The 17,113-nt window shown below is 41.0% G+C and overlaps 1 protein-coding gene across 1 annotated transcript in view; it reads left to right on the forward strand.

Annotated features, from left to right (window-relative positions):
- The first annotated feature begins 12,306 nt into the window (after window positions 1-12,306).
- Window positions 12,307-17,113, forward strand: part of FMO1 (flavin containing dimethylaniline monoxygenase 1) — a 29,897-nt gene continuing 25,090 nt past the window's right edge. The window contains 1 exon segment of the mRNA XM_067728622.1: window positions 12,307-12,441. Within this exon segment, the coding sequence (XP_067584723.1) occupies window positions 12,310-12,441 (132 nt within the window). The 5' untranslated portion in view covers window positions 12,307-12,309.

The raw sequence follows: 17,113 nt of genomic DNA on the forward strand, positions 1-17,113 counted from the left end.
CTATACTTTGGGCTACTGGCCAGTAGAAAGTAACTGATTCTCTAAGGTCATCAATATCTCTTAATGTTGAATTATTTCAAGTCTAGCAACCTAAGGAAACTGGATAAAATAGTAAAAAGTCATTATTTACTGATCGTCTATTATGTTCTAGATATTATAAAGAATTTGATTTTATTTCATCATATTTAATCCTCATAACCCATTTTATGCATCAGGAAATTGAGACAGAGTGGTAAAATGACTTTCCCAAGTTATGTGGCTTATAAGTAAGCCCAGCTGGGTTTTACTGCCAGAAATGTCTGACTCTGCAGCCTGTGCTAAATGATGGTGTGCAGGATGATGAATCAATTTTTTAAAAAATCATTTATTATTTCTTCATTTTCCAATGTCTGTCTTAGAGCCAAGGTAAAATATCATGTTAATCAATTTTATTCCCTCTCTACACACCAAAAATGGAGCTAATCACCAGGAGAACTAAGAAGGTGTTGAAATACAAGTTGTCAAAGAAGGTTCAAAAATGGTTTTAATATGTTTGTGTCTAATACAATAATAAAAAGTTGTATGAATGACTACATTACTAAATATATTAATTTAGGTATTAAGGTATCTAAATAAGAATGGGAACCACATTTGTTTGAAAAAAATATTCTCACAAGTGCCAAGGGGGAAAAAAAGAGAGACTTGAGTTTTGGGCAGAATAGGGTTCTTCAGGAGAAAAGGTTCAAGTTATTTAAAAGAGGATGGAAGGAAAGAAAATAAGAACAAAAACAAAGAATAGAGCCAGCAGAATCGCAGAATGCTGGGTAGGGTGCAATGCAAACTCTCCTTGTGATTCCTCAGTAAAGTTACTGAACACAAAAAACACTGAGTTGAAGGTGGACATTTTGTGGAATAGAGAAGGAGCCAAGCCCTGCACTTATATTGCTTTGAGACAACAACAGCACAGAGGCCAATGCAGATATAGAGAAGACCATGCTATTTCTAGGAATACCAAGATAAGCAAGAAAAAACAGATGCAAACTTTTAAGATTTAGATTGAGTTCTGTAGTATTTACAAAGCACTTCCACAATTATTATCTCACCTAATCCTCACCACAACCTCGTGTTTTAGGCAAAACAAGGATGATTATCCCACTCTGCAGAGACAAATACTAAGGAAACCTGACTTCTTGCTAGTGTTCTTCCTGCTTCACCCCACCACTGCTATTCTAGATATGTCACCATGTAAGTATTGCCCATTAATTACAAACTCCTTAGGCGGTTACAAAATAGCACCTTAGGGCTTCCCTGGTGGTGCAGTGGTTGAGAGTCCGCCTGCCGATGCAGGGGACGCGGGTTCGTGCCCCAGTCCGGGAGGATCCCACATGTCGCGGAGTGGCTGGGCCCGTGAGCCATGGCCGCTGAGCCTGCACGTCCGGAGCCTGTGCTCCGCAACGGGAGAGGCCACAACAGTGAGAGGCTCGCGTACCGAAAAAAAAAAAAATAGCACCTTAAGTAATATGACAGTTTCTAAGTCACTGTTGCAGATTTTCCCACAAAATTCTCATCAAGCTACAAAGACATTTAAGGGAACTTAAAGTCTATGCTATTTGCTCTAGTCCTTAGATGGTAGAGGTTTGAGTCACTGATTCACCACTGTTGACAGAGAAAAGACCCATTTCAAGCAAAATGATTGGCCTTAAGTAGGAATGGTACTATTTCTACCTCTCCTTTCAGTGCTACTATTCTGCAGGTGTATTCTCACAAAAAGAAAAAGAACAACCTCAACATGCAAGAGACTTAGGGAATTAACCCACTTTAGACGATGTATATTTTTTAAAAAATCTATTGAGAATGGCATAGGGAGCTTCTTGATGCTCTGGGTGGAGGGGGGTGGTGTTGAAGGGAAAGGAGTTGTGGTTGTTTTAACTTTTTTTAGAGGGAGAAAGAAAAAAATTGCACTGGGTAGGCCAGTTTACAACTGTGACTAAAACGAAGTAAATTCTATGCTCTTTCAACTTTAAGATTCTATGGCTGTAAATATGAATCAGAGCAGGGGAAGAAAGGAAGAGAGGTAAGACTTCAGAAGATGATTTAAAGGGACTTCTCTGGTGGCACAGTGGTTAAGAATCCACCTGCCAATGCACAGGACACAGGTTCGAGCCCTGGTCAGGGAAGATCCCACATGCCACGGAGCAACTAAGCCCATGCGCCACAACTACTGATCCTGCACTCTAGACCCTGAAAGCCACAGCTACTGAAGTCCATATGCCTAGAGCCCGTGCTCCACAACAAGAGAAGCCACCGCAATGAGAAGCCTGCGCACTACAACAGAGTAGCCGCTGCTCACCGCAACTAGAGAAAGCCCGTGTGCAGCAACGAAGACCCAATGCAGCCAATAATAAATAAATTTATTTTTTAAAAAAGGAACTCAACCCAGTAAAATTTAAAAAATAAATAAAAATAAACAATTTCATTAAAAATAAAAAGATGATTTAGAAATACAATGAAGGAACAAGAAACACCCCTCTAGTGCAACAGTCATTACAAGATAGGTATGATGCATTAACAACTAATTCTCAAATCTCAAGACCTTGAAATAAGACAAAAATTATTTCTCTTTCATGCTATGCATCCATTGGCAGCTAGGCTCTGCTCATCATAGTTACTCAGGCATCCAGGCTAATGGAACAGCCATGCTGAAAGTTGCTGGTTAACACACTGAAGGAAAATAAAGTGCTATGGGATCTCACACTGGCAATTAACTCCTCTGAGCCCAGAAAAGACACCTGTTACTTTGGCTCACAGTTCACTGACCAGAACTAGTCACGTGTTCCCAAGAAACCACTAAGGGACCAAGAAGGGACCCTGTGCTCAAAGGACAGAAAGTCCAAATTACTCCCTAAAGGGCATCATTGTCTATCAATTTTATTTCTCAGGGTCTAGGTTCACTTCAAAAAGGGGCCTGGAGAGCTTTCCCCATTCCAGGGCCTCAAGTACAATTGACAATAAACCCTAAAAATAGCAGAAAGTGAAGGTGCCACTGAAGGCCAGTCTTCTCATTTTTAATTACTATAAGTTTCTTGCTAATCATAGAAAATGAGATGCTATGATACATGATCATGTTTATGCTCAGCAAACACTATACAGTTTTTGTTTCCACTTATGTTAGCAGCATGCCTGGCAAGGCCCTGGGACCTCCTTGGTGTGCTCCAAGGGTGCATGTACAAATCAGTGTAAGTGCCTAAGTACTGCGGTTTGGGACACGAATTGTGGCCCTGGCCATCAAGGTATCCATGACTCAATGTCAAACATATTTTGATTTTTAAAAACACACTTGAACTAATAGTAGTCTTGAAGGCTTAATTTCTGGGTAAAAATTAAGCTTTGAAATCATCCAAATACTATCATCTTCATAGCTACAGGAAGGCAGCTGAGCTCAACAGAACAAACAATGCTGTCTCTGTGCCAAGTCTTTAATAAACCGGAAATAAGGCAAAGGGTGAGCCTAATGAGCAAGCAACAGACACAGTGATACAGAAGGCCCTCTGCATGTAGGGCCAAAGGGTGTAGTGATACTATGTCCAAATTCAGGAGAAAAAAAAAAAAAGATTTATCCTTCCAGAACCTTTCCCCTGCTTGGGTCTTACCAATCTGTCTTGGAGTTTACTCTCTGTACCTGTGGGAGTCATTTCAGTATTATGAATCAATAATCAAGACAGCTTATCTGTTCCGGCAATGGCATCACCATCATCATCCTCATCATCGTCATCACCATCACCATCATCGCCATCGCAGCCACTTGCAGAGTGTGTACTACGTACAAGACGCTCTACATAGATTATCTCATCTAGTCCCTACCACAATCATCTGAGGCAAGTGTTCTTATGCTTATCTTAAATTGAGGAAATTAAAGCTTAAAAAAGTTACATAATTTTCCCAAGATTAAAAGTAACTGGCGAAAACATTACTTAAACCCAGGTCTTGTGACTCCAAAGGCTATGCTCCTCCCATATATTTGTCATATTTCCCAAGTGCCTGGGCAATCATCTGTGCTCAGGAAGGCTTTAAAAATTGGGAGATTGGGATTGATATGTATATGCTACTATATGTAAAATAGATAACTAATGGGGATCTACTGTATAGCACAAGGAACTCTACTGAATACTCTGTAATGACCTATATGGGAAAAGAATCTTAAAAGGAGTTGATATATGTACATGTATAACTGATTCACTTTGCTGTACAGCAGAAACTAACACAACATTGTAAATCAACTATACTCCAATAAAAATTAATTTTAAAAAACAATAAGAATAAAAATAAACAGAAAAAATTGAATTTAATAATGTAGGTGATATATGATTTTAAAATAATAATGATTGTCTCTAAATGAGAAATGGATCAAAACACTTAAAAGTGCATCTTTGGTGTAGCAGTTGTTGTCATGATTGCTTTATTGTATTTATTCCCTCCCCTTTGAAGAATGAAATCTATGAATAATGAAGATGCTGCTGTGACTCCTTAAAATAATTTCTGTTTTGCAGGGAGAAGAGTAAGTCTAAAGTACATACCACCAGTGTTTCTCTTAGCATGTCACTGTTGCAATTAATCAAGTTAAAATATAAACAATGGCTAACCTTAGGTTCCAAATTCTGCATAACATTCCTTATCTCCTAGACAGGGTTCATCCGGTATACTGGGGACTCCTAGGCCAACACTGGCTCAGGATTATCCATTTAGATTTCTGCAAGCTCGAGTCCTAACTGTGGCCAGGACTTGGCACCAGGAATTTCAAGTACATAAAGTAAATAACAAGATATAATCTCTGATTCCTTTGGATTAGGGAGGTGGGGGCCAGATTTTTCCTGTTTTGTTATTATGCTTCAGGACAGAATCACCTCACCAGTGTGCCACTCTCTCAGTCTGTGGAGGAGCTATAAAGCCACTCCCTGCCCCAAAGTACAAAGAGAGCGGTAAATGCTTGAGTACTTGTAACGGGACAGTAAAGTCAGATATTATCAAGTCTTCTGTGTACACTGGTAAGTACATTGCTGGTCAGACTACTAAGTGGTTAATCAAAAGGGAAACTTAGATTCCTAATGCAAAGGGAAATCAGTCATTTTTCTTAAGTGCTTCCACTAATAGCTTCTGACATGGTGACTGACAATGCTTTGGGGGTTTGTCTACCAAATGATGGCATTTGACACAAGCTGGGAGAGAGAGGCAATCCACACTTTCAGATGTGACTACTTTGTGTTGGCATGTTGTCTTCTTTCCTGTTGTTAAAAGTGCTCCATTCTACGCATTATGACAAAATGTCTTGATTCTCGTACTGCTGTCAGTTCTTTTTGCTAATTCTGCTCACAGCTGAATTCACAAGATTATAAACTTTAAGGGTTTCAAAAATCTCTTGTAGATATCCAGTTGAATGCCATCTGATTTACAGATGAAGAAACTAAGTCTGTCCTTTGTTATTTCCTAGTTTCCCCTCCAGCCTAGGGAATATCTATGGCCTTGTAACTGGTACGGTGAATTCAGAGCCGGGCAGAATTTTTCTTATCAGGTGGTGTGTTTAGGAATAGGCTTGAGGAGGTGGGGAACGGCTGCTGGAGGATTGAAATCCCAGAGCATGGCCCTGCTCTAACCCGAGTTTCTTACCAGTTTGTGCTCCTTTGTTCCCAAGGGCTAAGTGGGCACCCTCATTCACCCCTAACTGCATTCAACTAAATCTACTATCTCTGATCACTCCTGAAATGCACAGCCCACTTCAGGATATTGTATCATTGTGCAGTCCGTGCCAGTATCCGTGTGCTAAGAAAGTGTGTGGGGGGGGGGTGGGGGGAGAGACAGAGAAAGGGAGACACAGAGAACATAGGACAGAGAGACAGAGAGAGAGAAAGAAAAAGGAAGAGAGAGGGGTGGGTAATGTACAAATAAAGGACTGGATACAAGCCTGACAGCACATCAGTGAAGATGGTTTCCTTTGAAATACATAGATGAGTCACACTAGAAACAGTCAGGAAGCACTGGTTAATCGATACACTGCTGGACTAGATATAGGATAATTTGCATTTCCTGACACCAATAGATAAGGTGTCCTGACCAATTAAAAATATACTCAGAAGGAAACGCTATAACCCAGAGGTTCCCAAACTTCCCAGGTTCAAGGGAATCTTCAGAGTATGAGTAATTTTTTCTCGGGGCCTCCAAGCTGTAGTTCCTTTTATTAAGTAGTCAGGTCCAAACAACTTACGTATTTCTGTTCTCTGTATTTGTATTTTTGCTCTTTTTCAAATAACCTTGTAGTTGTTTGAAAAAATAATACACAAATTGAAAGGAAAATAGTATTTTTATTTCATTCTTGAATAACCACAATTACTTAATAATGAGGTGTATATGCCTGCTATGCACTGCACTGCTCAACTCTTAGAATCAGATCGCACATCGTCACTTCATTTCCTGTTCTACCTCAACCAATTTTTGTGCACTACTCGCTTTTTAACATTGAAATGGTCAAAAATCCAGCTTTGCAAACATGTAGCATCATCAAATAGAACACAGCCTTATCTGATATAAAAATTGTGAACTACGCCCAGTGAATGCTTTGTTTGGTGTTCAACAGACATGGAGTATTACTGTGCTTTCCTCAAATTTTTAAAATAACTCAGTTCCTCTACACACAATTTTGGGAATGACAGCCCTAGCCTCATGTTCTAACCCCTTGTATTATCCTAATAAACCAAAGTGGGCACTCAGTCTGACTTCAGTACAGTATATATTTGCATCTTACTTCTTTGAAGTAGAGGCAGCAATATAAAATGCCCAGGAAAAGAACAGTAGTTTGTAACCCCATGGTTAAAAATCGGTAACGTGATGCAACTGACAGTGATTTCTCAACTCATTTAGTAATTCTGTGTTGCTTAAGTTATTTTGCTTGATGTTTTTTATAAACTCACTTTCATCCAGTGACACTTTACCAATTTAGTCATATTTTTTATTTTTATTACTTATTTCTTTCATATTTAGTCAGCTTTGAGGAGGCTTTCTTCATTGAAATAATGATGATGATGGTGATGATGATGATGTTACACTGCTTTTAAAACCTCCAACAAAGGAATGGCCAAATTTTTTTTGAATATTCACATAAGGAGCAATAGCATTTTTAATATTAGTTTTGCATTAGCATGTGAAATAGCACTCCAATAATCAGTGGCATTAGTGTACTTTTCACCCTAATAAAAGTTCCTACTATGTTTTCAATCACTCTGTCTGAAGTACAGCAGTCACTGACTGGAAATGATTTTTAGTTAAAGGAAATAATAAAAGCAGACAATACTTTTTCTAAAAAGCACTTATTAATTTTTTAATCATTTTGGTTTCATATAATTATCAATACTTGAATGAGTGATTGGAAGCATTAATTTTTATCAGCATTGAAGGCAGTATTTGAGTGTATACGTGCTCATGTATTCTAATGTTTGCTTTTCCAAACATGGGAACAATTCAAATGAGACTATGGTGACACACCAAATAGATCTGAAGCAAAAACTTAAAGAAATAAAGAAAAAGTCCTTAAGCGTGACTTTGAAACGTATTTTTCTCCTTTTTTCTTCTTCTCTCTTTCCCTTTCACCATCATTCTTACATTTCCCTACTCATTTCCTTCACTTGCTAGAAGACAACCTTTAGCTATACATGTCTAGTTGCCCCGATGACTCTGAGTCCAAGTAAATAAACCCAAAATTGTCAAGGCAGATAGCCACAAAAATATCAGATTAAAGAAAAATCTCATGAAGATGTAAAAATAACATAGCAACATCTATTTGGAGATGAGAATGTCCCAAGCACTGTGTTAAATGCTTTTTATACATTAGTTGATTCTTACAACAGGTTCTACTGCTAGCTTCATTTTAGAGAGAAGGAAACTGAGACACAAACAAATTACTTGTGTAACATCATACTTCTGGCAATTAGCCAACACTGAACTTCAAACTCAGGTCTCTGACTCGCAGCCACCCCACTGTCCCATGAAAAGCCTCAGGGATGTTTACTTCTCAGAGAAGGCTGGCTGCATCCGGCCCACACTGAGTAACAGTGGTGACCTGGGGAGAGAATTTCTATTTGTTGTACATTTGATAGAAAGTCATTTTGAGGAAGGACCCTCTGACCCAGGATATTAGCTCCCAGAAGATATTTGCTCAATTATTTTTTTTAATTAAAAAGACACAAGGTGATTAATTAATTCATTTTACCTAACAGGAAATCAATCCTCTGCCAAATATTTATGCAATTGCTAGCACAGTCCAAGCATGACGCTAGGAGCTATGAGAAAATGAGAGACAAGTCAAAGAAAATGACCTATTGTGGGGAAACACGTAGGTCATACGATCCAGTGAATCAACACTGTAATGCAGTCCCCTCGTGTGGGGAACATGCTATTTTCTGTAGGAGACAAAAGAATAGCAAGCCCTCTGTGGAGTCAAGCTGTCATGATGCCTCTATGGACCATCTCTGGCTCTTATAAGGGCCCTCTCAGTTTCCTCCCTTTCCAGTGCACTTCCACCACTCCTCTGCCCACTGGAGTTCTTTTCATCCTTCAAAACCTGGAGCAAAGGACTTCCCTGGTGGTGCAGTGGTTAAGAATCTGCCTGGCCAGAACACTCTATGACATAAATCACAGCAGGATCCTTTTTGACCCACCTCCTAGAGAAATGGAAATAAAAACAAAAATAAACAAACGGAACCTAATGAAACTTAAAAGCTTTCGCACAGCAAAGGAAACCATAAACAAGATGAAAGACAACCTCAGAATGGGAGAAAATATTTGCATATGAAGCAACTGACAAAGGATTAATCTCCAAAATTTACAAGCAGCTCATGCAGCTCAATATCAAAAAAACAAACAACCCAATCCAAAAATGGGCAGAAGACCTAAACAGACATTTCTCCAAAGAAGATATACAGATTGCCAACAAACACATGAAAAAATGCTCAACATCATTAATCATTAGAGAAATGCAAATCAAAACTACAATGAGAAAAAAAAAAAAAACTACAATGAGATATGATCTAACACTGGTCAGAATGGCCATCATCAAAAAATCTACAAACAATAAATGCTGTAGAGGGTGTGGAGAAAAGGGAACCCTCTTGCACTGTTGGTGGGAATGTAAATTGATACAGCCACTATGGAGAACAGTACGGAGGTTCCTTAAAAAACTAAAAATAGAACTACCATACGACCCAGCAATCCCACTACTGGGCATATACCCTGAGAAAACCATAATTCAAAAAGAGTCATGTACCACAATGTTCACTGCAGCTCTGTTTACAATAACCAGGACATGGAAACAACCTAAGTGTCCCTCGACAGATGAATGGATAAAGAAGATGTGGCACATACATACAATGGAATATTACTCAACCATAAAAAGAAACAAAATTGAGTTATTTGCAGTGAGGTGGATGGACCTAGAGTCTGTCATACAGAGTGAAGTAAGTCAGAAAGAGAAAAACAAATACCGTATACTAACACATATATATGGAATCTATAAAAAAAAAAAAGTGGTCATGAAGAACCTAGGGGTAGGACGGATATAAAGACGCAGACCTACTAGAGAATGGACTTGAGGATACGGGGAGAGGGAAGGCTAAGCTGGGACAAAGTGAGACAGTGGCATGGACATATATACACTACCAAACGTAAAATAGATAGCTAGTGGGAAGCAGCTGCACAGCACAGGGAGATCAGCTCGGTTCTTTGTGACCACCTAGAGGGGTGGGATAGGGAGGGTGGGAGGGAGGGAGACGCAAGAGGGAAGAGATATGGGGATATGTGTATATGTATAACTGATTCACTTTGTTATACAGCAGAAACTAACACACCATTGTAAGCAATTATACTCCAATAAAGATGTTTTAAAAAAAAAAGAGCAGCCACCTCTCGCCACAACTAGAGAAAGCCCACACGCAGCAACAAAGACCCAATGCAGCCAAAAATAAAATAATTAATTAATTAATTTAAAATAAATAAATAAATAAATAAAATGAGTGATTTAAAAAAAAAAAAAACCTGGAGCAAATAGTATACCTCTGTGTTGCCTTCCTACCATCCCAATGTCAGAATTAGCACCTCTTTCTTCATGCTCTTACTGCAAAGTGTACATGAGACATATCTCTGTGTTAGCACTTGACACAGAATATTGTTATCTATTTTCAAATCTTACTTCCCCACTCAAATGATAGCTACCATAAAGAAGGCATCATGCCTAATTCATCTTTTGTTCCCTTGTTACCTTGCCTAGGGCTTAGCAACATAGAAGCCCTTCATTAGGTGTTTGAAGGCTAATTAACCAGAAGATGAATCATAGAATATGGTTTGATAAGACCCTACAGGGCATTTGATTCCCCTTTCTATATAACCTGTTAATTTCCTACTTACAAAATCTCCAAAAAAATCATCATACAGACTCTGCCTGTAAATATCAGAGCTTGAAATGCTGGAAAGTACTTAAATTGACCTAAAATTTGCCTGAATATAACATCTTCGATTCCATGATTGGCCATAATTCTAATCTTTCTGTCCATGATGATTCTTCAAATGTTTAAAGGCAAATAAATATATACGGTACTGCATCAGGCCTTTGGAGTAAGAGTCAGTACAGATATCCTCTTTTACAAAGGAGCCCAAGGCAATTCTACCAGGATCCAGAGCATGACTTCTCGCAAAGGGAGGCTACTAGCTTTTCCCTAGTAAGATCCAGTTGCCACAGGGAAGCACCTGACTCTATAACACCTTTACATGACACCTGAAAAAAATGGACCTTTTCATTTCATTCAAGAAATATTTATGGGTGTTGAGCATCAGTTACATTACGTTCCAAGTGCAGCCCTAGACACTGGGGCCACAGCAGAGAACAAAGCAGATGAAGTCTCTATAGTCGAACTACTTCTCTGTTTCCCAATCCTGAAAATCAAAAGATGTATATTCAGTTTTGTGGAGACAGCTCATCTGTGAAACAAGAAAATGCAAATGTTCAGGGAAAAAATGTCTTTGGGGTAGCTTTTGCATTTACTCTGTGACCCATGTGGTTTAAAAACTTACTAACTTGGGGAGAGAAAATTTTTCACAAAAAAATGTTTGAGAACAACACCTAAAATCACATGGTATACTGTTAAAGGTGTACATATTGACCTAAGTGCTACAGGAATTAAAAGATCAGAGGCTCATTGATGGGAAAGGCAGAAGAGGAAGCCAATTTGGGGAAATGTTTTTATAGTTAACAATAGCTTCTATTTATTGAGCATTTTCTAAGTGCCAGGAGCACTGCTAAGCCAACTGTCATGTGTTGATTCACTTGATTCTCACAAAACACTGCAAGGAAACTCCTACTATTTTCTCCATTTTTATAATGCACAGAGGAGTTAAATAACTTGCCCAAGATCACAGAGAGGTAACTGACAGAACTGAGCTTTAACCTAGGGAATCTGGTCCAGAGTCTGGTCGCTTAACCAATACACTCTATTGCCTCTCAGCATTCTCACAAATTCATGTTAACTCATGGCCAGGAGCAGACAATCCTCCACGTGTGCCAATGATGACACAATGGCTTCCTAGAAGTGAATCAGGATCCGATGGAGAGAGGAGGGATGATTCTCCATGCCTACGTTTCCACCACACACCCTCTCTCTTCCACTGGTGACCAAGCACTGGCAGCAGGCAGAAGGATGGACAGCACAGCCGGAGCCCTGGCAGGATGCTAGGGGCTGGGACTGGCCCGGGCAGTGCTGCAGCAGCACCTGTGGTGGTCGTGGTGTCTTCGTTCCTCATCCCAACTCCGCTCCACCAGCTGCTGTGAGGCCTTGTGTCACAACACTACACCAATCTGAGCTTCAGCTTCATATGTTTATGAAACACCATGTTTGACAAGGTGATCATTTCCTGGTCTGCTGCTCTGTTCCACTCTACAGGGAGTGGAGGGAGGCTAGAGGTAGCAGCACAGTCCCGAATGCAAAACTCCACCCACTAAAGGATCCAATTTCAGCCACTCTGCCAAAAGCTACAGTCTTGACAACAGTCGTACTATAATTTAGAACCAGCTCCGAGTGAGGGGGTGGGAACATACCAAGCACAGGGTTAAACCAGTGACCTGAACACTTCTCTTCTCACATTCACAACACACTCACATTCACAACACCAGAAACCAGCTACAGAGGATTCGAATGGAATTCAAATTCTTTTTCCTGATTTGCTAGAGCAGCCAAGGATGGGGTGGGGCTTTCACTTGTGAATAAAAGGTTCTGCTTCATTGTCCCCACGCGGGAGAGCATGGCCAAGCGAGTTGCAACTGTGGGAGCTGGGGTCAGTGGCCTGGCCTCCATCAAGCGCTGTCCGGAAGAAGGACTAGAGCCCACCTGCTTCGAGAGGAGCGACGACCTTGGGGGGCTGTGGAGATTCACCGTAAGTGGGGCTTCGACAGCTTTGTTGTGTGTCCGTTGGAAAAGGGCTGGACTGGCGCAAAAAGAGATTAAATTTCTTCCACGAGGGCTGGCGCCCATAGGCGCCAGAAACATCTGCTGAACAGGGGGACAGAAAGGGCCATTGAAAATGATTTAAAAAAAGAAGCAGGGAATAGCCTGAAATTGGGTGGGAGGTGCATCAGCCACCTTGCAAACTTCATCCGGGGCCAAGAGGAATAAAGATGCCTACGAAGGGTAGAAGAGGATGGAGTGGCTGGAACAAGCCAGGAAAACTCAGGACAAGCAGGGCAGGAGCAGAACCTGGGGGTCAGAAGCAAGAGACTCAAGTGTTGGGGGCAATGGTATAAACACAGCACAGGAATTTCTGCCTCTGCCTGAAAGACTGAGCTGCTTATACATGCTTCTTTTTCCAGCTCTGCTCTATCTGAAGTAAAGCGACACAAGACTCAGTGTAGGATGAGTCCTATACTCAAGGTCTTGTTGTCCAGGCAATTCCAATCCATGTCAAGAACAATCAGAAGTGAAGGATGTGAGGAGTCTGGAGACTTTTTTGTTGCCTGAGCAAAAAAAATAATAATATTCTCAGGACTACAGTATGCATTGGAGAGGAAAAAGGGGTGAGGTAGGAGGAAAGGCAACTATAAAGACCACCCTTGACTGGCCTGGGGTCCAGGGAAACTACAGGGGCCCTGCTGGAGGCCACTGAAACCCTGTGAGCTCCACGGCTCAGCCAGGGAGTCATTGGCATCAGATCTCCCCAAACCTCCTATTTTCCCTTCTTCTCAGGAGAGCAGGAACATATCCCGTGAGCTTTAACTGTGCTAAGGAGAAAGCAGTCAGGAAGAATGAAAAGGAGCAAGGTGTCAGATATCCTGGCCTCAGAGTCCTAAGAGACTGAGAGAAAGCAACACTTAGCATTCCCTTATTATAGAAGGGTAGAACTTGGAACAGGACTAAAGTAATTATTTTCTAATTCAGTGAGCAAAGCTCCAGAGAGGCCAAGGTTCCTAGTTTAGTCCCAGCATAGACCAGCTTGGCTCACATAAAGAAGAACTGCATATCTTGAAATGTGTCCAACCACCAAATGTGACCGTCAATGCACAGAGACCTCCCCAAGGGGCCTAGGGAAAAGAGAACATCTGTTCCCATGATTCAAACCACATACATTCCGAAAGGGGAGCAGAAACCTGACACAAATGCCATAACTCTAGCCTCTCATGCCCATTGAAAACATTGCTAATCAAACACTATACCCTTCCCCTAATGAGCCTCAGACTCCTTCTTAACACAGTATTCCAGATAAGTACTACTACTCCATTGGGGTTGAGGGTTAGCTTCCAGGATAAAACTGCCAGAGTAGAGTTACTTGGTTAAAGTAATCTCAATCAAAGCAAAAAGTAAGCCCAGAGACCTTGGCATACCAGACAAAAATGCTCCTAATATAAATCACAGATACCCAATTATTAACACACACACACACAAAAACTATTAATGTAAGAATCAAGAGAAATGAGTTCTAGATACAGCTGTGCCCAACTGGCTGTGTGATTGGGCAGGTCAAACACCTATGCACAAAGAGCTGTGACGGACACAAAAATGAGAAACAGTCATCCTGCCTCAGGGAGCTGTCAGTCTGATGGGAAAAGGGCAGGATCTTGTAAGTCAGAAACGATGCTATGGGTATTTAAGTGAGGTCAGGGTTACATTCACGTGAGGGAAGCCAAGAAAGGCTTCATGGAGGAGATGGTGTGTGGTGGACTTTGAAGGATTTCAACAGGCAAATGAGATTGAGTGGGAGATGCCAGGGAGGAAACCGTAAAGAAAAAGTACTGGGCATGCTTGGAAAATAAAAAGAGCTTATTGGTGTGTGTGGTACTTGTAAGAGAAATAATGAAAGGGGAGGACAGTGGCTGAATGTTTGGGCAAGGGATTCGTACTCAATTTAGAAAGCAATGGATGATGAGCAGAGTTAAGATGTCTTTCTGTTGTTGTGTTTGTTTTGTTTGCATGATAGGAAGACCCATATATGTTTACAGGTAAAGAGAAAATATCTGGATGATAGGAAATGATTGAATGTGTAAGCCCAAATTGCGACAAGATCCTGGCAAAAAAAGGAAGAAGTGGAATTGCAGGCCCAAGTGGAAGGATTTGCCTCGGAAAAGTGGAGAGGCACACTTTTCTCAGAGACAGAAGGGGAAGGAAAAAGAAAAATAGAGGCCCTTGTGAGGCATGTGATAGGACATCAAAAGGACGAGAAAGAGGGTGACCCAGCAGTAGCCTAAGTAAAATGGTACCCAGTTAACAACTTGTTTCAGTCCCCATTACCTCATCTGTAAAGTAAGAACGCAGAGTCAGTCTAAAAAATAGATAAGAGCTAAATTACTAGGTCCTGGGAGGCAGGAAAAACCATCGCCACCTTCATTCAGCAGCCCTCTCTTGACACAGCAGGCTCTTTAAGGCACCTCTGTACTGCCTTGAGATTCCTCTAAAGCCTGATTGAAAATCTCTAAACTAAGTGACCTTAAAGGGGACTCCCAGATCTAAAATGCTATGACTCTCCTGGGTCTTTCTAGAGACATCCCTTCCCCCTTCTACCCCAGCAGATACACACACACAAACACACACACATGCACGCATGCACACACACACCATGAAAGACTGTTAGAGGTGTCTTTGCAGTCAAAGCAAGTGGCTCATTCAAAACCTGCAGAATTACAGAGTCTACTCGGGCAAGGGCTGTGCTTACCAGAAAATGTACAAGGGGGATCCTTAGTGCCTGTTCTGGGTGAAAGGGGCCATAATGCAAAAATAGACAGGCAAACTGCAGAAACCCAATAAAACACATACGGAGAAGGTTTCCATTTACAAATAGAGAGGTTCCCCCAACATTACAGAGATTATAAACTACTGCACTTAATTCGATACTCACATGGGCATATCTCTGGCCTCTTCCAGACCACAGTCTTAAACTGAGAGGAAGCAGACAAAGGTTGCAATGGAAAAGAAAGTCCATCCTTCATTGGGGTGGGGGAGGGGTTGGCATCGTTTAAAAAGAAAAGGGATACATTGATAAAGAACCCACCTGTGACCACCAACTCAAGTGGCAGCAGGAGGTTAGTGTGGAACATCTGTTCCACAACCAACTCTCTCAGGCTCTTGAGAGGAAAGGGAGGCTTAGAACAAACAGTAATGATATTGGCTGATTATCTCGATTGTAGAGGAATACTTGAAGAAATAAAATGTCAGGAATTGTTCTGTCACTCATAACTAATATTACTCTTAGAGAATTTTAGTATAGGAAGGAGCCTTGAGAAATAGCCTTAATGTAGAACCACACTGACATCCTCTAGAAGTAATTATACTACGCTGATAGAAACACATTCTGCTTCACCCATCACATCTCTGTAACAATAACCCTCCCTGGAATGACGTGCTTCCTTACGCGCATCGAGGTCTTTTCTTCTGCACATGTAACCTTTCACTTATTCCACATTTATTGAGCACCTACTATGCGCCTCATACACCACATATGTTTAGATTCAGTGAGGGCAATGATGAAGTGTAATACTTCACCCCCTTAAATCACTAAGGAATTCTTCATCAGCTATTTCTTCTTTAGGCACGTTAAGCCTGATTCTTACAGGGGCTGAAATGATTTGTTAATTGGGTACCATTTTACTTCTTCTTAAAAGTCTTATTTCTAAAAGTTCAGTAATCTTAGTAGGTTTCCTTTTATTCATATATTAAACAAACATTTATTGAATTCATATTATCTTGGAGGGGATACATCTGACAGGCCCCTAACCTCTTGGGGGTTCCTCAAATCTCCTCTGAGGTTTCCACAGCTCCCCTGTGCTATAGATCTGAAAACAGATCTACAGACTCTGGACAGATTGTAGACAGTCTGACTCTCCAAAGGGAGAGGAAGTGACAAAGTAAAATGTGTTCCGGCTGTTCAAAGGAGAAGAAAAGAAGGAAATAATTGTTCTTAAGAACAAGAGCTGAACTTCCCTGTTGGCACAGTGGTTAAGAATCCACCTGCCAATGCAGGGGACATGGGTTCGAGCCCTGGTCCAGGAAGATCCCACATGCCACAGAGAAACAAAGTCCGTGCGCCACAACTACTAAGCCCTGCGTGCTGCAACTACTGAAGCCCACGTGCCTAGAGCCCGGGCTCCACAATAAGGGAAGCCACCACAATGAGAAGCCCGTGCACCGCGATGAAAAGTAGCCCCCACTCGCCACAACTAGAGAAAGCCTGCACACAGCAACGAAGACCCAACGCAGCCAAAAAACAAAGAACAAGAGCTGTGCATCATCAAAAAATCTAGAAACAATAAATGCTGGAGAGGGTGTGGAGAAAAGGGAACACTCTTGCACTGCTGGTGGGAATGTGAATTGGTTCAGCCACTATGGAGAACAGTATGGAGGTTCCTTAAAAAACTACAAATAGAACTACCATATGACCCAGCAATTCCACTACTGGGCATATACCCTGAGAAAACCAAAATTCAAAAAGAGTCATGTACCAAAATATTCATTGCAGCTCTATTTACAATAGCCCAGAGATGGAAACAACCTAAGTGCCCATCATCGGATGAATGGATAAAGAAGATGTGGCACATATATACAATGGAATATTACTCAGTCAT

The sequence above is a fragment of the Pseudorca crassidens genome, chromosome 2 (assembly GCF_039906515.1).
Source record: "Pseudorca crassidens isolate mPseCra1 chromosome 2, mPseCra1.hap1, whole genome shotgun sequence".
NCBI classification, from domain to species: domain Eukaryota; kingdom Metazoa; phylum Chordata; class Mammalia; order Artiodactyla; family Delphinidae; genus Pseudorca; species Pseudorca crassidens.